The sequence below is a fragment of the Amphiprion ocellaris genome, chromosome 15, assembly GCF_022539595.1.
Source record: "Amphiprion ocellaris isolate individual 3 ecotype Okinawa chromosome 15, ASM2253959v1, whole genome shotgun sequence".
NCBI classification, from domain to species: Eukaryota; Metazoa; Chordata; class Actinopteri; family Pomacentridae; genus Amphiprion; species Amphiprion ocellaris.
In genome coordinates, this window is record NC_072780.1 from 15,863,366 (window position 1) to 15,885,478 (window position 22,113).

General features: G+C 39.2%; 1 protein-coding gene across 1 annotated transcript; it reads right to left on the minus strand.

Annotated features, from left to right (window-relative positions):
• Positions 1–16,547: 16,547 nt before the first annotated feature.
• On the minus strand, positions 16,548–20,232 carry cckb (cholecystokinin b). The gene is made up of 4 exons (XM_023273113.3): positions 20,111–20,232; positions 19,324–19,444; positions 19,075–19,230; positions 16,548–16,992 (listed from the first exon to the last, which is right to left on the minus strand). The coding sequence occupies exons 2-4, from the start codon at positions 19,442–19,444 to the stop codon at positions 16,856–16,858; spliced, it is 414 nt and encodes a 137-aa protein (XP_023128881.1). The 5' UTR covers positions 20,111–20,232; the 3' UTR covers positions 16,548–16,855.
• Between the last annotated feature and the right edge of the window lie 1,881 nt (positions 20,233–22,113).

Genomic DNA, 22,113 nt, shown 5'->3' on the forward strand with positions numbered 1-22,113 from the left:
ATACATAGTGAATATGTGAAGTAGTACATTGTGTTTATCCGTCTGTCCACGTTGGTGCAGTCATAATCCATTAGCCATTCACCATCTGCATCTCCTGAGCTATGAGGGACATGATGAGGGTTGTTCATTAAACCTGTACTTCTGAGCAAGAGGTTAGCAATAACAGAAAAATGCCACCATGGCAGGCGGGGAGTCCAATTAGAAGAGATGAAACTGTTTCAAATGCCACTGACATCTATCATGTTGATATTTGTCATCTTGGAATAACATTTTGATAATTCTATTTGTCACAAGACCAACGCTTCCAAAGCTGGAAGGGAAGATTCATAGTGAGGTGCAAACAGCATCACGCTGTTTCCTCTTCTGGACACAGAAATGACGTAAAGTGCGGCGCTGGTTCTCATCAAAGTTTAGATCAGTTAATTTATGGTTCTATGAAACAGCACATTATTTGGGAACACACTCAACATCAATTAAAGCCAATGGCACAAGGTTTTGTTCAGACCAGCATTGCCAGATGTAAAATTACTTTCATATTTGTGTGACGTTCAAATAATACCCCTAAAACTTCCCCAACTTCCATAATGTCAAGATGTCACAGCTTCATAGTTGTGAAATGCTACAGAGCAGATTTGGAGCCCTTTTGGTTATTTATCAAAAACATACTCCAGAAGTTTGTCATCAAACCATCTTTTGCTGCAGATACCCTTAAGTTTGGTTTAATTTACTGTACAAAAAATCACTATGACTACCTTATTAACTCACACAGTAGAGTGCGCAGTGTGTAGTCTGCATTATAAGTGCTGGCCTGTAGCCAGAGCTCAGTGTGATCAGCTTGTTAATCCATGGATGTATCAACCTTCAAAATTCACTGTGATACATTAAAAGCAAAATTTTTGGTGTTTCGCAGCCTGGATTTTCAATATACACAGCTGCCCTTGAACTTCACATGGGTGATGAATGAAAGGAAAAACTATGAACTCTTGACCTTAGAGTGAAGCTGCCCAGTGGCTCTGTTATACTGTGAGGGGCATTTTACTGGCATAGTTCTCCTTAAGGTCAGTTCATAGTTACCGCAGACCAAAGCAGACAACAGGCTCTCATTGGTCACCGTCTATTAATTGCTCATTATAAACACAGACAAACGCTGGCTGGGAGTGACATGGAACTCCTTACTGAATTGATCAGCTGTTTACTGATTGAACTGTAGCACCGTGTCAGTGATTATTCCTGAGCACAGTGAGCAGACATAGCACAGGGTTTCTGGAAAATTTAGACTTCGTCCTGTGTTTGGCCTCCATTGGTGTAAAGTCCACTACTTCCCTTGTGATTATTGTGCATCTCATCACACAATCTCTACTTATAATAAGCATTTGTTTTGAGCAACATTTTTTTCCTGGCAAATGCCAAGCTGCTCTTCTTGCAATGTGAACAGTCACTGTGGTTATAAAGTTTGAACTGCACGTGGGCGTGGACCCTCACAGATGTGGGAACATGACAAAATCTATGTCACGTCTACATTTGCAGACCCCTGTGGACACACACAAAGCGTGATTTAGCCCTAAAGCCAGCGTTAAACTCTTTGTCTACACAGATGTGAGAATCTGCCGGGATCCACTTGATGTAACTTTCATTGTCTGAAGTCTGTCAGAGTCTGCATGAACCCCTCCACATGCAGTCCAATATTTGTGTCACAAGACTCTCCAGGCAGCAGTTACACTATAAATTCAATAGTGTTCATGCTCAGCAGTAATGTGCATACATAGATAGAACCTAGTACATAATGGAACGGTGGCTTCCAAGCGGTCTGGAAAAACAGTATCAGGCCTGTGTGATACTTTCTGCATCTGTCAGACCACACAGGTCCCTCTGAAGTCTGCACAAAATAACTTTCATCATCTCCTCAAGTCTGCAAATCCACATGGACCCCTTTACACACATCTACATGCAGCCCAGAATTCTCTCTTTTCTTCTTTGCCGGGCAACTATGATGCAATGGCAATACTGCTCATGCTAAGCCATAGTGTGTTTGCACAAAATATGCAGATATGACTAACTGGTCACACATTGAATAAAGTCATCCAAGACTGCCATGGACCAGAAAAGGAGTTTAATAACAACAATTATCCATCTGTATTGTCTGAGGCTGTTCCTCTGTCTGCAATGGAGTCTAATCAAGGCTGAACGCTGACTTTAGAGGGGAACGTCACTGCGAATCAATAAAAAGTTGTTCTGAGTGATCACCTTTGTCCTATGATAAGACATTTTTATCCTGATGGGAGTGGTCTCTTCCAGGATGGCTATGCTTTCATCCACAGGGCACAAGTGGTCACTGAATGGATTGATGAGTGTTAATCTTATGCTGTGGCCTTCATAGTCACCAAATCTCAACCCAACTGAACACACATGGAAGTATTTTTAAGAATCAATGCTGAGGAGCACACAAGCTGTTTTGGCAGCATGTGGTGGCCCAGCACTTCTAAGACACTTTATGTTGATATATCCTAGAAAGTGTTTCCCTTGTGTACAATCCATGGAAGGTGTCCTGTTCATGATGAGAAACATGGCGCAGGTGAGGAGACGCTGCTTGGCAGGTTCTGCCAATCTACCGTTTTCACCACATAGAACAAGCCGTACATCTTATGTTAAAACGTATAGTGTTTTAAACTTAATTAGCTCTTTTACACCTCACAATAATGACAAGATCTGGGTTGATCGTGATGCTGTGCTACTCATTGCACTGCTGCTGCTCATTGTGGCGCTACCTGTGTGCGTCTGCCTGTTCAAAGCAATCAGTGCTGATTACCGATGGCAAGCCAGTCAGCGGGATCACCACAGGCTTTGGAAGGACAAAAACTATCAAGATGTTCCACTATTAAAATACTCGCTAAATGTGCACGCGGAGAGTTTCCATCACAATCCACATGGATATTACACAATCTATTGCTCAGTTCTACATCACGGACGGGTCGCAGCAACAAAACAGACCACCGATCAGCGGCGTACAGCCGCTTCTTTTCGGAAAATACCTGGCTTTCTGCTGATTTTGCTCCTGCTCTCCGGAGATGTGCATCTCAATCCGGGTCCGGAGACGCCGCGGGACTCCGGTGCTGAGCTCTCTCTGAGCAGGCCTCAGGAGGAGGGGAGTGATCAGTCACTTTCTCAACCCGAGTGCTCCGCAAAAGGATGTAAATTGATAAACTCCGCAGCAATCGTCAATAACATCCCACCACCAATGTTCCCTCTAATTTTTCATGAGTGTGAGCAAACACACAAACTCCCTGAGCATCCCTTGGACCACTGTGAGCAACATCAGACGTGTGCACTGTGGTCACACCAGCATCACATCCATTCAAGTTACATGGTTCATTAAAAGAATCAAATTACAGCATTTACATTTCTGTTAAAACACTTTGTCAACAGGAGCCAGTTGAAGGCTGCAGTGATTTTAGTGACACTACAATGTATAAGAGTGAAGTTATTGAATATTTGTCTCTCTTTACTGTTGCAGCGGTTTTGCAAATTGCAGACGGACCCTGTTCACTCCATAGACACCAATGTTATTCCTGTAGCTTGAAAGACAGCTACTTTTGATAAAACTGGGCTTGTAGCACATTGTCTGCCTTGCAACAATGGGAAAGAGGCACTGTTTATGTTTTGACAACCTATATCTAATGAGTTATTGATGCTGGAAGTCTGAATCTGTGAATATCTTTCCAACTTTACTGAACTTGGGGCCACTACCACCTAAGGAGTGATATATTTAATTCTGAAAAAAGCATTTAGCCATACTTAAAGCTTTAAGTGCTTTATTAACACAGAACTAAAAATTTTGTATTGTTTTATTATCACAGGTTCTGTCTGAAAAGAGGTGGCATCATTTTAAACAGTGAAATCAAACTAACAAAATGTAATGACCAACCAGTGAGTAATACTGGATTCTGCAAAAACATAAACAACTTTTTTTTAAAAATCTAAATCTTATCTTAACACAGTTAATGTATTAACTTATTTATGTGTGTATGCATGTATTTATTGATTTATTTAGTACTGTTAACATAGAGTTCTGAGTGAATTTTTCTTAAGATAGGCAAAGGCCATTTATTGATTACATATAGGCTCTTAAATGTTTATTAAAAACTAAAAAGCATTTTTAAAAAAAACAACTTAGGCATTTATTGAGTCACTAAAATACTGTAGAGTACAGACCACATCAGCATGATTATAAGCATCCTCTGGTAAATTAACAACCAGATACTGATGTCTCTCACCATATGGACTTCAGGAGATGAGTGGGGGATGATAAACTGTGACCTACTGGTTGGGTTCTCTCTGTTCTCATGTTTCTTACATGTTTGTCCCCTGACAGCCGGGTCCTAATGTTTTTTGAGCAACACACCATACTATGACGTTTTTACAATGATGGTTCTACTATGGAACCAGTTTGACATGTTCAGGTGTTCTTTGTGTGAAAACTCAGAGATTTCAGGTATCAGAAGGTGGTTTTCAATTTTCTTTGTTAACTTTCTGCTTCAACTTTAAACTAAATTTCCTTCACTAACCCAGCCCTCTGGACTTCCAGGAAGCTGTGTTCCTATTGGCTGTCCAGGTGGCTGTGTTCCTATTGGCTGTCCAGGTGGCTGCTTGGTGTTATCAGGAACACCTGAGCAGCTCAGTGTCTTCCTGCTTTATTTAGCTGCAGACAAACATTTCCTCTGCTTCTCTTCACCACTGAACTGGGTTTGACTCTGTTGCTTTAGTTGTTCTTTAGGCGTTGGCTTGCAGCTTCCAGCAGTAAAATCATCTTTAATGTGTTTCTTGGTGTGTTTTAGGGCTTTGTACTGGATAGCTGTCTTGGTAAATGAGGTTCTTTAGCCACAGTTAGCACATGGTGCTAATGTGTGCAGTGATTAGTGGATTTGGTGCAGCTGAGTTGTGTCTTTGTCTTGGCTGTAGTGAGTCTTTAGAGATTTTTGGTCAGACACATTCTGTATTCTTGTTTGAGAACCAAGGGTGGTTGTCCAGAAGGTAAGAGTTCCTGTCCTGATTCTCTGTTTAAAGAGGTTCTCTGGTAGGCTGCAGGAGACTTTAGCGTTTGGGTTGTAGTAGTTTGGTTTTTGTATGGTTTCATTTGGACGACTATCTTGAGGCCCCTCCATGTGGTTTAGTGAGGTTTTCTGGAACAGTTCTACAAAGCAACCTGCAGCAGAAGAGACTTTGAGAGTTTTTAGGAAGTTCTGGAGACCAGACTTTAGAGCAGCAGAAACATTTGTCAGCAGTTTGAGCAGGAGAAGGTGAGCTTCAGAGTAGAAATGAGACAGAAACCTTCTTGACCTGTGTGGTGAGGTCCTGTACCAAGAGTTTGAGCAGGTTGTGAAGAGTCTGTAGTTCTTTGGTCTGAAAGCACAAGAAGAGTCGACTCATTAAAGGAGAAAACAGGAGATATTGTTGCTTCTTCTGTCGCTCTGCAGTTTCCTTAGACTGAATATCAAGTTTATATTTTAAATGATTTGCCATGTGAGCCCAAGAAGACTTCAATAAACTCCCTCCATCCCCTGAACACATTTTATTATGATGTTAAATCTTTTTTTTTTAATGTTTTTGAGTTTTAATCACAGTTTTAGCATAGTTTTTTCTCTTTGCTTGTTTAGTTTTGTCATCTGTGTGAAAGGTGCTAAACAAATAAAGTTGAATTGATAAACTGAATAATTGACTAAATCATGATTGTGACAACAGAAGTATTTTCATTGTGATTTAAGGGTTTATTTCATTTTTAAGGTTGGGGTTAAAATCTTGACAGAAAAAGATTAAAGAAATAAACTACATAACAAAAAGCAATTAAATCAAAGGCAAAAAAATTAATCCAATAAAACTTTTAAAAAGTTTTATTATTAAAAAGATTTAAGAAATTTAAGATGTAATTTCTAATTAAACAATTAATTTTTTAATTAAATGTTTTGTCTTTTTAAAGGTTTAATGATCCAATTAAATGTTTTGCATTTTTTTAAATGTTTAATATTCTTCTTGTTTAATTGTATTTTTTAAATGTTTAATTCTGGAAAATATTTTATCTGTAATTTTTAATATTTGTATTTTAAAAATTTTGTTCAATTTCATAATGACACGTATTGTATATTGTTGAATGATCTAATTCAATATTTTGTCTGTTTAATAGAGTTAAACATTAAATACAATTAAATTATATATACATATACCACCTTTTAATGTTTAGTTTTCTTTTTAAATGCTTCATTGTATTTTCTGTTAAATTCCTATTTGAAGTTTTATTGTCTTTAAGATGTAATTTTCTAATTAAACATTTAATTTTGTAATTAAATGTTTTGTCTTTTTAAAGGTTTAATAATCTAATTAAATGTTTTGTCTTTTTAAAGGTTTAATGATCCAATTAAATGTTTTGCATTTTTTAAAATGTTTAACCTTCTTCTTGTTGAATTGTATTTTTTAAATGTTTAATTCTGGAAAATATTTTATCTGTAATTTTGAATATTTGTATTTAAAAAATTATGTTTCATTTCATAATGACACGTATTGTATATTGCTGAATGATCTCATTCAATATTTTTGTCTGTTTAATAGAGTTAAACATTAATTACATTAAATTATATTAAACAGACAAAATATTGAATGAGATCATTCAGCAATATACAATACGTGTCATTATGAAATGAAACATAATTTTTTAAATACAAATATTCAAAATTACAGATAAAATATTTTCCAGAATTAAACATTTAAAAAATACAATTCAACAAGAAGAAGGTTAAACATTTTAAAAAATGCAAAACATTTAATTGGATCATTAAACCTTTAAAAAGACAAAACATTTAATTAGATTATTAAACCTTTAAAAAGACAAAACATTTAATTACAAAATTAAATGTTTAATTAGAAAATTACATCTTAAAGACAATAAAACTTCAAATAGGAATTTAACAGAAAATACAATGAAGCATTTAAAAAGAAAACTAAACATTAAAAGGTGGTATATGTATATATAATTTAATTGTATTTAATGTTTAACTCTATTAAACAGACAAAATATTGAATTAGATCATTCAACAATATACAATACGTGTCATTATGAAATGAAACATAATTTTTTAAATACAAATATTCAAAATTACAGATAAAATATTTTCCAGAATTAAACATTTAAAAAATACAATTCAACAAGAAGAAGGTTAAACATTTTAAAAAATGCAAAACATTTAATTGGATCATTAAACCTTTAAAAAGACATAACATAGGTACTTGTATAGCTCAACAGGTTAAGTGGGTGATTCATGTACAGGTGCTGGTCCCTGACGCAGTGGCCCGGGTTCGATTCCCGCTTGTGGCCCTTTGCTCCATGTCTTCCCCCCGTTTCCTGTTTGTCTCTCACTATGCCTATCCAATAAAAAGCTAAAAAAGGCCAAAAAAAAAAAAAACAACAAACATTTAATTAAAAAATTAAATGTTTTATTAGAAAATTACATCTTAAAGACAATAAAACTTCAAATAGGAATTACACAGAAAATACAATGAAGCATTTAAAAAGAAAATTAAACATTAAAAGGTGGTAAAACATTTAAAAAGAAAAACCTTAAAGATTTAATCGAAACATTAAATATTGGGAAAGAAAAAGAAACTCAAACAAGCCGATAAAACATTTAAAAAAACAATCAAACATTAAAAAGACAAAACATTTGGAAATCAAATCAGACATTAGAAAAGAATAAAAGGTGAGAAAAGAGCAAAACTAAACATTTAAGAAGAATCAAACTAAAGACAAAACATTTGAAAAGACACCAGTTAAACTTTAGAAGATCAAATTAAACAGAAGAGACAATAAAACAATCAAAAAGAGCAAAAACACATAAAGGTCTGAAAGCGTTTTCTAGTCTGAAATGAAAACATCAAGTTGTTTCTTCAAACATTTCCTCTTTCTATGTTCTTGGTTTGATTGTAGACAGATTTACTAAGAACTCATTTCAGAAAACTGCTTTCCAGATAAAGTCTACTAGTAGTTGAAGGCATTTATCAAACTAATGTTACCTTCTGATCTCCATAAACTTTACTGTTCAGTGAAGAGAATCAAAGTTTGTTGAGGATTTCTAAAAAACCCACAGGTGAAGGTCTGAGAAGAACTCAGATGGATGGTCTAAATGTGAAATCAAGACTCATGGTCACAAGTTTTAAGGCTTCTGTTAACCAGAAGGTTCAAACTAACAGAGAAGTACTGAGAAACTTTTAAAATTTCAGTCCTCAGACTGTCTGAAGGTTCAAACTAACAGAGAACTACTCAGGAACTTAGAAGATTTCAGTCCTCAGACTGTCTGTCTCAATCGTACGACGCAGTGTTTAACTGTATGCAGCACAGTAAGCCGGCATACTTGTTTCCGTTTTCACGCCGTCTACATCAACAGAATGCACTGAAACTTTGCTCCCACTAGCTTAGCCTCGCCGTAGCACGCAGCTCAAAGGGACGTGTCCTATCTACTCATTCATATCTATGAGAACAACGGTGGCTGCACATAAGGACGCCTGACGTTGATTAGCTGCGTAAATACCATTATATACAGTCTATGTGAATCGCATCATTGGCTGCAGCAGCCAGTCACCGGTCACTCACTGACTCACATTGAAAAATAGCACAGAATGAATTGTTACGTGTTTATTTTATTTACAATTTAGGTTGGATGTTTTTTTGTGCGCAGCACAGATTTTCTGTGCGTGGAGACCATGTCAGCAGTGCGCAATTGCGCACGCGCGCAGCTAAGAGGGAACAGTGCACACCACTACTCTCTGAGAGTTTTGTCGGAACAGCTGACTGTCACATTAAATCCTTTGTAGGCGCGACCGTGTGTCGGAACCTTGCAGTGAGAAAGCAGAGACTGACTAAAAGTTTCCAGACTGTCAATCATGCGAAAGTCCTTTGGGACCCTAAATTGAAGCCGAGAGGATTATTTGGTGGACATTTAAACATTAGAAGCATTGTTGCAAAAAGTGATCAACTGATTCCTTTGTTGTCGGATTCAAATCTGGACTTTCTGTGTATCTCTGAGACGTGGCTACAGCCATCCACTCCTGCTTGTGTGTTCATGGTACCAGGTTATCAGTGTTTCAGACAGGACAGATCTGTGGGGAGGGGAGGACGGGTGCTTTTTTATGTTAAAAATGGTATTAAATGTGAACGTGTTGTGTTCAAAACTCCTAACACTCTGGAGTATGTAAGTTTAAGATTAACTTTGTCCCAACAGATGTCTTTTAACATTGTGGGGATATATAGACCTCCTTCAGCAAATGACACTTTTTATGATCAGCTGACAGGAATCCTCAAGGAGTGCAATCATGACAAAGAGCTTCTTCTTATGGGTGATTTTAATTCAGACTGGGGTGACAAATCAAAGAGAAAAAAATTTAAATACATAACAGATAAATATAACTTAGATCAAATGGTAAAAGGTGCAAAAAGGATTTCAAAAATTCAAGTACACAACTGGACCTGATCTTCACAAATAGAACAGAGAGAATAACTAAAAGCTACAACCTGATCACTGGTTTGTCTGATCACAATCTAACCCTGGTAGCAAGGAAACACGAGGAAAAGATTTAACTTCATTAAACAAACCTGTACAAACGTGTTTCATTGCATACCAAAAGATAAGAAAGTTGCATTTGAAACAGAAATAAATGACATAAAATGGAATGACATAATAGACTGAAGATCTTGACAAGTGTTGTAAGATATTTACAGACAAAATTAACTCTATCAAAGAAAGCTTTACTGTAAAGGTCCAGAGAAAAAGTAAAAGAAAGCCTAACTTGCCCTGGCTAAATGAAAATGTGTGGAAATTAATGAGAGATAGAGATGCTGCACTAAAAAAGGCTGTTAAATCAAAAAGGGATACAGACATCTTGATTTTTAAAGGGCTGAGGAACAGGGTTATAAAAGAATTGAGACAAGCTAAATCTAGTTTTTATATCCATTTATTAGATGATGCAAAAGGTAATAGTAAGAGTATCTGGCAGAACATTAACAATCTTATGAGGAAGGAACCACGGTTTTTTGATGTCCAGCTTAAAATTAAGAATGAAATAACTGGTGACAAGGCTACTGTTGCTGCTAATTTAAATCGTTATTTTTTGAATCGGTAGATAAACTAGGTAAGAATTTCAAAGATAGGGAAGTGGATATTGTACCTGTGAATGTTACAGAGGAACCTTTTGATCTGTCCCTCACAAATGTTATAGAAGTGAGTAAAATAATTGGATCCTTAAAAAGCTCAAAATGTAAAGACAACTACCAGCTGGACACCATGTTTATTAAAAAAACATTGCGATTTCCTTGTTCCACCTATTACTCACCTAATTAATCTATCACTCACACAAAGCCTTTTTCCCAGCGTAGGGAAACAAGCAATTATCACTCCAATCTTCAAGTCTGGAAATCGCCATGAAGCCTGTAATTATAGGCCCATAAGTATTCTGCCTGTATTGTCCAAGATTGCTGAGAAGGTTGCAGCCCATCAACTGACATCCTACCTTGACACTAGTAACTTTGGCTTACATGCAATGCAGTTTGGCTTTCGGCCCAATCACTCCACTGAAACAGCTACGCTGTATTTAAGACTGTCATCAAACCACTGGAGTTTCTTTACAAACAGACTTTGAAAATCCTGGACAAAAAATCAATGCAATACCACCATTGCAGGATTTTAGATAAGCATCGTCTTCTGAGCTTTGAAAATTTTAAATTATTTTCAAATATGTGTCTTGTTTTTAAAATTTAAAATGGTTTGGCCCCTCCTCCGCTGTGCCAGTTCGTTCAGTATCGCTCGGCACAATCTATAAAATCCACGAGGATATCTTCCACCATTGACTGTTCAGTGCCTTTTCGACGCACCACCTTTGGACAGTCAGCTTTTTCTGTAAAAGCTACAACTCAGTGGAACCCCCCACCTGATGACATTAAGAACTGTACTTCTATCAGCAGTTTTAAAAGCAAACTGAAAAACTTGCTTAAGAACACTCAGAACTGCAACCATTAATGTCTTTCTAACTGGTATTTGTGTGTGACTGTGTGTACGTGTGCTTTTAAGAGTGTGTGTGTGTATGTTTTGTTTCACTGTCATGTATTTTAGTCTAGCAATGTCCTTGTTTTTTGTAACATTTTAATGTTTTGATGTTTTTATTGTGACCTGCCAAGGGACTGCAGATGGAAATTAGCTTAAAGCTAACTCTGGTGCAAAACATCAAATGGAAACATTTATGTTTAATATTGTACATGGTCCCTTTTTAAATAAACTGATAATAATCATAATAATTCATCCATCCATTATCGATACACCGCTTAATCCTCTTTAGGGTGGCGGGGGGACTGGAGTCTGTCCCAGCAGACTGAGGGTGAAGGCAGGGGACACTCTGGACAGGTCACTAGTCTATCACAGGGCTACATATAGAGACAAACAATCACAATCACACCTGTACGGACAATTTAGAGTCACCAATTAACCTCAGTATGTTTTTGGACTGTGGGAGGAAGCTGGAGAACCCTGAGAAAACCCTCGCATGCACAGGAAGAACATACAAACTCCATGCAGAAAGAGGCCCAGGCCAGGACATGAATGGAGGGTCTTCTAGCTGCAAGACGAAAGTGCTAAACACCAAGCCGCTGTGCAGCCCATGTCCTGTTCAGTCCATTTATATTGTCTTATTGCAAATTAGTTAATTTGACCAAGTCAAAGGGCAGTCAGTTTACCAATAAGCACTAATTTTGTTGTTAATTTTCTCTTGTGCTGGACTATTTCTTGCCCTGGTGCTCGACTTTCTAGATTCTAGTTGCCACTGTAAGGTTTTGGAGACTTTGTAAAGTTACTGGAGGAAATACTACAGCAATGTAACCCACTGAACTGTGTCAATTGATGTCCTTTAGTGGTTTGTACTAATTCTGCTAATCTCAACAAGAAAGCTTCTACTCGTCTTTCTCAAAGTGCTAAACTATTTCTTCATTAAATTGTGAAGTTATGCTTCCTGCATCTCTATCTTTGTTACTGCGTCGTGTGCTCATGGTTGTTAGATGAATCCGCATTATGTAAGCTTGGGTTTTGGAGTGCAGCACCAAACATCAAAGAGAGGAAGGATTCCTGCTTTTACCATAAGTTCTTCTGTTCTAGATGCCAGTAAAATGCAACTGAATTGACTCATGTGAAGTCAGAGAAAGGAAATGTTGGAGACTCACTGGACAAAATGAAAGACAGTATGTTCAGCCAGTTTCAGGAAGGGCTTGGACCATCTGCTCGTCAACGTTGCTGGATCTTCATTAGAGCCACACTCGTGGAGCTCATGTTCCTTTCATGAGAGTGTGGCTTTGCCCATTAGCACACAAACCTGGGGCACTTATGCATGTGTAAGAGCTAGAATGACTCCATGTAAGACATGGTAGGCTTCTCATGCGTTTGCCTTTTGGCCTTTTTTACATTGACGCTGCTGGCAGGCATCCACACACACGTGCTGCACACAAACACACACACACACAGTGGGAACATTTTGTGGCGGTTCCACTGAAACCTTTAAAGCTTTGCTGCTCCTTTCACTCTGAAGTCTATCGGCCTCAGCTCTTTAAACACAAAGTTTCAGTTGATTCCCATGGATCTCTGTGAATCTCAAGTCTCTGTCAGTTTCTGCTTCAAGTGCGACCTCAGTCCAAGGCAGTGGCTTTAATGCCCAGCAAACACACACACACGCACGCACGCACGCACGCACACGCACACACACACGCACACACACACACACACACAGTGAGCTCCCTCTTTCCCCCAGGGCATCCAAAACCACTTCTCTGAATAATTCACTGAGTCTGTTTTGTTCATCGATCCCCTTCTCCACCACTCACTCACACAGACACATCTTTCACTTAACACACAGGGCCAGGAGCAGCATAATGGGCATCGTTCATTATAATTCACCACCGCTGTGGATTTCTTCTCTTTCTCTTTCTATTATCTTCCAGAGGCTGAACTTTCTAACCTTTTGTACCAGCCAGAGTTGGCCCATGTTTTCAAGATAACGGTGACAAAAAGAACTAAAATGTCAAATGAACTCTAACAGCAAGTGTCAATATCACATTATCAAACCTGTTTTTTCTCTCTTATAGCCTATATTTTTCTCAAAACATGTCTACATAACACACCAACACATGCTGCTCTCTCAAAAAGCTGTTATCGCCTCTTTAATGAGGCCCGTAGCAATTATTTGAACTTATTTTTGAGCCTGCTTTAATAATTCAATCAATATCAGTTTCTCCAGACACTTCAAACCGTTTCAATATTTAGCACAGGCGTTATGGCTCATAATGATCTTGACGTTCTTTTGAAGATATTTTCGAACATGTCCCAGCCTGCTTCCTGAATCATGCATTCGCTGACTTTCATCTCCTTTGTGCATCTGCACACTGACCCTTTTTCTCACCATCAGACAATTCTCCCATTACACTCAATCACACCCTAAAACCAGCATCATTACCCATAATCCACCGTGTTCCAGCCATTTTATTTTTCTTATGCACTAGATTTTCCTTTTATCATTCTGCGTCATCCAAAGACTCTGACCTCTGATGCTGGGAGCGGGGTTCCTCTGAAACTATTTCATAATGATGGCAACTGTATTTATTCAGCACTTTTAAAAATATGAGTTTAAAAATTGCCGTGCTGGACAAAGCAAAAGCAAGAAATCCAGAAACATAGCAACAATTAAAAGAGAGTTTAAACAAGAAGACTACAGCAATATTGCAATATTTCAACAGGAATAAATACGAGTAAAATAATCAAGTTAAGTTACATTACTGTTATTCACATAGCACATTTTATTTGATTTCCTGTAAAGAAAGGCAAATAATGTTACAACTTCACCCAACAGGTTTAAATATCATATTTAAGATCCTACCTAAAATACAATTTTACCCAACTAATTAACATATTAAGGTTAAGAACCTACTTTAATTCTGACAAATTACCTGACTAAATAAAAATATTAAGGTTAAGACTCTTTCAAATTATACAATGAAAACTCACAAACTCACTAAATCCAAATGTTTCATTTGAGCAAGTATATCGGCAATGGTGGAAAGGAAGAATTCCCTTTTAGCACGAAGAAACCTCCTGCAGAACCAGGCGCAGGGAGGGTAGCCGTCTGAATCACCCAGTCAAGGTGAGGGTGAAGGAGCGGACTAAAGGAAAGCAGAAACAAACAAATAACAGAACATAAACACTGGATAGACTGGTGGGTCCAGTAGCTGCAAATCAGACCTGTGTAGCTCCAGAGCCAGAAGCACCGTGTAAAGAGATGCAGTGAGAGAGGATAAAACACAAACTATTGAAACAAAAAGCAGCAAAAACCTTAGTTAGTAATAAAAAGACAACATCACATTGGCAAGTCTGTAAAAATGAGTTTTAAGAATTTGAGCCTTAACTCTGGAACAGCCAGAAGAACCTGAGGATTTAAGGCTGTGAGCTTGTTTGGCACTATTTCTGTTCTGTCTGGGTCAGACCTTGATGTACTTTAAAAGTCATCAGTAAAATCTTAAAATCAACTCTAAGGCAACCAGAGAATCACTGAGGAGAAGCTAATATTGAGGTGATTTGATGTCAACACTAAAACCAGTAGGACTCTGACCTGCTGCTTCTGAGCAAGTAGGAGGCAAAAATGGGACTTCTGGTTTATGCCAAAAAAAGAACGGAGTAACAGTGAAGCTTTGATAAAACAGAGGGTGGGGGGTGAGAGCATCGGTTTAATTCTGTTGCAGGACTGCATAACTTGTTTGATCTATGGTTCTAAGGTTGGATCTGTATAAATATTACTCCTAATTTCTGGTTCCACGTTTGCAGACAAAACTCATTTTGACATCATTTGCTTGTGTGAGGATAAATACAAAGTTAGTTATGCAAAATATACACCGATCAGGCACAACATTATGACCACCTGTAATATTGTGTTGGTCCCTTTATGCTGCTAAAACTCCTCTGACCCAGTGGGGCATGGACTCAGGACCTCTGGGGATGTTCTGTGGCAGTGAATTCTGTGGGTCCTGTGGGTTGTAGGGTGGGACCTACATAGATCATCCCACAGATGCTCAATAAGACTTGGATCTGGGGAGTGTGGAACCCAGGTGAACACCTTCGCTCTGTTGCTTTCACTCCTGAACTGTTTTTGTGGTGCATTGTCCTGCTGAGGCCATGCAGTCGTTGATGCCAGATGCGTGGTTGCTTGACCTGCAATGTTTCGGTGGGTGGTACATGTCAAACATCCACATGAATGTCAGGACTCAAGGTTTCCCAGCAGGACACTGCATTATAACAAGATGATGGATACTATTATTCACGTCACCTGTCAGTGGTCAGAATGTTATGACTGATTGGTGTATAATACGCCTCTCTTCATTTCCACTTGAATAGCAGTGAGATGAAAGTGTTTTTTTTTATTTCAATACATTGAATTTATTATATGCTACACATAATATAAAGGAAATTGAAGTAGACAGAGGAGAACAAGTGAATGGCAGAGTCCCCACTGGAGACTCTGTCCTCATATTAGACTGTTCAAAGCATATATTAGATATTATAATGTGTGTATCTTTATTCTCCAAACAGTCCTTCATCAGAATCAGGTCACAGTTAAGTGTGTAAGTTCATCCACTTCAGCTATACTGCAACTGACAGTGATCAGGTCCAGTATTTGCCTTGAAAGTTCTCATTTAAATAACATAGTCACTTCAGAAATCTGCATTGAGGCAGCACAGCTAATCTTACATGTGCTAACACATTAATGATGTCTTTCTACAGCGTCACAAGGTGACACTGGGAGCGGTCTCCTTTGTCCTTTTCAACAATATACGTGTTTTGCTACTAGCAAAAGTAATTTACATTTCACAGAGAGAAGAGAAAACTCCTCAGAGGGTAGATCCGGCAGAAAAGTAGAGGATCTTTAATCATTTTGATTTTCTATCACAATACAACTAAGCTCCACGGCTGTGAAATGTTCACACTGTCAAAAAGAGATGAAAATGAAATCGGAATTTTCTGAGATATTCCCCACACAGAGGTGATCCATCTTATTCCACTTGTAATATGTGTTGAATTTGTTATTGAGTTGTTGTTTTATTCAGTCTTATGCATGTATAAAGACAGCCAGTGATTTCTTACATGTCATCTTTTGGTTAGTCTTTGCCAAAGAGAGAACAAGTGAGGAAAAGACAGAGATGAAGTGGAAAGAGTTTTTCTAATTCAAAAGTGAAGACTTTGTGGCAGTGAGTGAGGATGTTTGAGGGTAATTTTACATGTTGTTTTATTCAGAAGGATTTTGCTCTCATCAAGTGTCACTAAATGGCTTTTTAGAGCAGCTGTGTGTGAGTTTATAAATATCTACTATGTTTCATGATTTGTGTTTACGCAAGAAATCTTCCTGTTTTTCTCCTGTTCTGTATAAATGCACCTAATCAAGGTCAACGGATCTTATTTGCATGCATCGCACTGGAAGAATAACATGCAGAGTGATATTTTTAATCTTTATTCAGTTAGTCTCAACAGACCCTGACACCATCCAGATCCTTTCCACACAAAATGATAAAGAAACCAGAGAAAACCAGAAACAGACAAACAATGGACAGTGGGAGCTTTTCTGCAAAATTTGGCATACAGTGTGTATATTGCATTATTACAGTTTTACAAACAAATGTACAACAAATACATCATAAATAGACTCTTATTGTGAGACAGTGAGGAGCCAGCTTGCGTGGGTTTTTTTTTTCTTCTTTTTCATCGTGTGCCCGTATGAAGGGGGTTGGAGCCGTGACTTGCCCTTACGAGGAGTATTCGTACTCCTCTGCGCTGCGACGGCCGAAATCCATCCAGCCCAAGTAGTCCCTGTCTGTTATCCGGTGGTTGGCGCTCAGTCCACCACCTCTGCTGTTTGCTGTGGAGTTTCTGCGCACAGAGCCTGGGAGGAGGAGGAGGAGGAGGTGGGGGGGTGATAGAAGGCGTGGGTGGAGGAGAAAAAAAAAGAGAGCATGAGTGAAATTAGTATTCCTCAGAGCGAGGAGAGCATGAGAGAACTTCGCTCATTTGTGTTCCTACTTTATTCTTCACAGCGCTGCTCTGATTTTGGAAGCAGGAGACTTGCATCACATTTTTAATTCTGTGAGCATCTCTGGCAGAGCTCAGAGGTTCTCAGTAACAAAGGCATAGTTGTTGCTTTGGAAATATTACAATGTGGCGAGTTTTTTGATTCAGGCTGGACATAAATGGTGCTCTCACAAACCAGGCAGTTAATAGATTTAGCTCTGAAAATGTATTTCCAGAGACTGATGCATTTAATATCAAAATTACTTGACTTTTGTAACTTTTTTCAGTTAAATTTTGCGCATTAAAGGACCGTTAGTGGAGTTCGTCACCAAATTACAGCCTTGATAATTTAATTTTTATGCCTTCCAGCTGACAAAATGCTCACAATATTCAAAACTTAACTCCCCACAGCTTTTGGGTTTTAAAATTTCTCACATCTAGATTTGATTTTGTAACCCCTCTGCTGTAAGCTGCTTTTGCTTTTGGGTATTTAAATTGGACAGTAGTTGCCCTCTGCTTGCTTTCTCATTATTTCTCCCTCTTTCTCACACACACACACACACACACACACACACAAAAGAAAAGGGGGATGCACTGAAACGGCTGGACTTCAGCCTGACACCGTGCTATTAGCCTCTTCCTTTTTCTGCACGTTATTCCCAGTGAAGTGGAGCTGGTCTGCTCTCCGTTTGGTAATCAATTGCGCGCTCACGGAGATGCAGTTTTCACTCCACCCACATCCTCCTACGCAACACACACACACACACACACACACACACACACACACACACACACACACCAGCATGCGCACACACATGCACACACATAGACACAGTGTTGGAGCTCCCTGGTGTGCTGAGAAGATTGGATGCAGAAGGCTCGACAACGACACCTCCTACACCAAAACATGCAAGTGAACAGCGTGCACACGAGCACAGACACCCACCAACACACACACAATTACACAGAAACGCACATCCTCACAGTCCCTTATACATATTTGTTTCACTTTGCCCTTTGACATTTTATCGATTTCACATTCTGACTAGTTTCTGAGTCTGTTGTCTTTCAGTGTTTCTAAAGTCTTGCCCTGGATATTATGCAACAGGAAAGTGTCAATTTTACAGCTTAAGTATGTGTTCAGAGCTGTAATTCAAATGTATCTTAGTCATGAAATACACGGAAAGAAATATCAAGAGATAAAAAACTTACAGTTTAAAAAAATTTTGTCAATCGGAACTGAACAGTTCTTTAAAATTTTTCTCAAAATTTGCTCGCTAAAGATGCAGAAAACGTGTCACCTGTTTTAGCTTGTTTTGCCAACCGTCTCCAGCTCTGTGCAAATGTCCACGCTTTAGTCTGTAAGATGTGTTCGACAAAAAGACATCATGCATGTGGACGCCCTAAGAGTCCGTTTCCATATCTGGAAGCCAAGTGGAAAATTGTGATGCTGCCAGTGTGTGGTATGTGCTGTGAAAGCCCAGTTATTTCCCGTCCTGTCACACCTTCACAGAAATCAGACGCTGGATGTGAGGAAGCAGGACGGGGCTGAGGGTTTGTTTTCTTGGCCATCAAAAATCAAAAATCAAGCGATCGGAAAAAAAAGTAAAATAGAATGGAACAAGGGAAAATGGCCGGAAGGCTGCACACACTAATACACGCTCTTTGAAACCACAAAAGCTTTTCAGAGCCACTAATTCATTTTACAAAGCTTGCTGTGCACTAATTCGAGTAATTAGCAAGAATGAGGGGAGGAGCATGTCAGGAAAAAGCACTTGTCTCTGAAAATGTTGCAAATATTGTTGATGTTTGTCTTTGGATACACACACACACACACACACACACACACACACACACACACACACACACACACACACACACACACACACACATCCTTCTAGATTGCAGGTGGAGAAAGGATCACAACACACCCACAAAGCCAACCCCTTGCACATACCTTTCCTGGAGGAGATGAGTCTTGCGAGCAGCTCGCTGAGGTTGGCCCGGGAGTCTGCATCCTCCTCGGCCAGAGGAAGAGCTTTCAGCTGGGGGGCAGAGCGCCTGTGTCGGAGGTGTGGCTCTCCCAAGGTGTGGGTGCCAGCCTCGAGGAGAGCTGCTCAACACAGACACACAGAGACGCACACCAGAGCAGATGTTAAAAAAGTCACTGTGACTCAGAAAAGCGTGGTGTGCCTGGAACTCGTACCTTGAGAAGGAGCAGAGATGGAGCGCTGGCCCTCGTCCAAGGGCTGGTAGGAGAAGGGGAGTCCCAAACAGCTCGTGCACAGGACAGCCAGCACGACACACACACACAACCCTGCAGTCATCTGAAACACAAACAGAGCAGAGAGGAGCACGCAGAGGAGGGTTAACAGGACAGAAAATGTGATGCAGTCCAGTTTGGGTTCACAGACGCCTAAATCGTCCACAGTGGCAAACTACGAGCGAGACCATCTGCCAGACAACTGCTCTTTCACAGCTAATGGTCACTGCAACTCCAACGAAGGCGCGTGAATCAGTGCAGCATATTCACACTGTCATCATGCAACTCGGCAGCACTGGATACAGCTGGGTCTTCATGTCCTGTGCACAGTTTCAGCAGGTCAGTCTGACTCAACTGTCAGCGCAGAAAGAATTTCTCATTTCTACTTGTAGGAAACATTTCAGGGTTTTAATTTTTTTTAAATAGGATGATTCTGTCAGAGTAAATATCTTTTCATGTAGAAACCCTAATTTTTCATTAATTGTATATAAAAGGGAAAAAAATAGCAGCCTTTTCAGAAATATTACCTCCAAAGATTGCAAAAAATTGACATCAAAATTACAAAAAAAAAAACCTCACATGAACACATTTTGCTGTAGTACAGGCTCCAGCTTTGAGTCCAGCCTGATTATGAAGTAGAAAAGATAACCCCACAGTGTATAAATTGTCTCAAAAAATGCATAAATTTGTAGTCTGTCTTACAAAAACAAGAAAAAAGTGGTTTCCTTACCTTGAGAGACGAGGTTCAGCCTGTTAGAGGAGTGTGTGAGAGTGAGGAGAGCACTTCTCTGTTGAGTGGGAAGGATGCCCCTTTTATACTCCCCGCTCAGTGCCGTCTGAGTGTGTGTGTGTGTGTGTGTGTGTGTGTGTGTGTGTGTGTGTGTGTGTGTGTGTGCGTGTGTGTTTTGCCTGTCTCTCGGTGTGTTTGCGAGCCTAATGTGAGCGCATTTGTTACATCCTCAACAGTACAACAGCGTGCTTCAGGTTTATTGTCTGTTTGCTTATCATAAAATCTACATCAGGATGTAGATGTTTGATGAGCATTAACTCTGTGTGTGTGTGTGTGTGTGTGTGTGTGTGTGTGTGTGTGTGTGTGTGTGTGTGTGTGTGTGTGTGTGTGTGTGTGTGTGTGTGTTGTGTGTGTGTGTGTGTGTGTGTGTGTGTGTGTGCACGCGCTGTGCAAATAACATTGAATCAGCTTCAGACTGCTGCTGGAATATTAGAAAGTTTTCATGGAATTGAGGACATTTTTAATCCGTATTCTTGTGTAAAAATTCAGGGTGTGTGTGTGTGTGTGTGTGTGTGTGTGTGTGTGTGTGTGTGTGTGTGTGTGTGTGTGGGTGTCTGTGTGTGGGTGTTTGTTGGGGGGGCTGTGCGGTCAGGCATGCGTAGGTGTGAGTATCTGTACACACCCACACATGTATTAGATGTCAGTGGATGTTCACACTTAAAAAGTGGGCAGAAACACAAATGAGAATCTTCAGTTTGGTTCATTTAACAGGAAGACTGAGCTTCAAATGAGACGTCCCCACCATCCACCTCCCCCCTCTGCCTCCCCCTACCCTCCCCCTCTAACCATGCAGGGTTAACCCGGCTTCATAGATCACGCAGGTGCGGCAAATCAGTCAGCCGGGGTCAATATCTATTGATCAGCTGTTGGGAGTTAAGGTTTTTATTAATGAGGTTGACAGCATCTCTTGTCACGATACCGGAGCTGTTTTCACCTGCCCAGATAACAAGAAAATGTAGCACCAGTGAAGCTGTTAACTGAGATTAGCATTCGCAGGGGAGTCGTGCAGGACGGATCCGTTTTAGTGCAAAAGTCTAGTTAGGAGAGCTAAATTAGTGACAGATCTGAAATGGAGAAAACTGCGATGCTGTTCTTCACACACACATAGTTCACAGTGATCTGTGTTTAAAAGTAGCTTTACTCTGTGCTGACATTTAATGAAATATGGATTGATTGGGATTAATGATTAATTGCTGTCAAAGAAATAAAAAAACCTGTCACAATTTCAAGATTTTGTGTGTCGCTTCCATTAAAATCAGTAACTATTTCCCGCAAACTTAACTTTTAGCGCTGCCGGCACAATCCACAGTGTGTGAAGAGTTACCAAAAGCCAGAGGACTGAAGCCTGCCCCTCAAATGGAACAAACACTAGACATCGACTTATGTAACAGATTCTCAGAGAATGCCTCTATTTTTAAATTATGAGTAGCTAAGAGATGCAACATGCTAATTTATCTGGAGCTTCAACTGTCCAATCAAATACACACAGAAAAACAGAGTGGGATCCAGAGCTGCACATAAGAATATCTATATATATGCCCCCGTATTTTGAATTAAAAGTCAGGGTATAGCAGAAAAAAGAAAAGATTTATATCATTATCTCTAATTCCTTTCCTTCGTTTGTACTTTTTATTGTTTTTGCATTACCTATGTAAGCTAGGAAAGGTCTGTATAAAACTTAAAGCTGCATCAAAATGTCTTAAAATTACCAGATTACTTATTGTAGTGTGAAAAGAGCTCAGTAGCATCTTGTTCTGTAGTTCACCTCAGCTCTACTGAGCAGCTTTCAGCTCGCTGTTTCAACTAAACAGTTTTGGTTCACAGCCATCAACCTCCAGCTGCAGAAACAAACTGCCTTTAGCGAAATAGCTACACTAAACCAACTGTACAAAACAGCTTCCCTCAGGAACAGAAACAAAAGTGAAACCTGGACTTGTCAGACA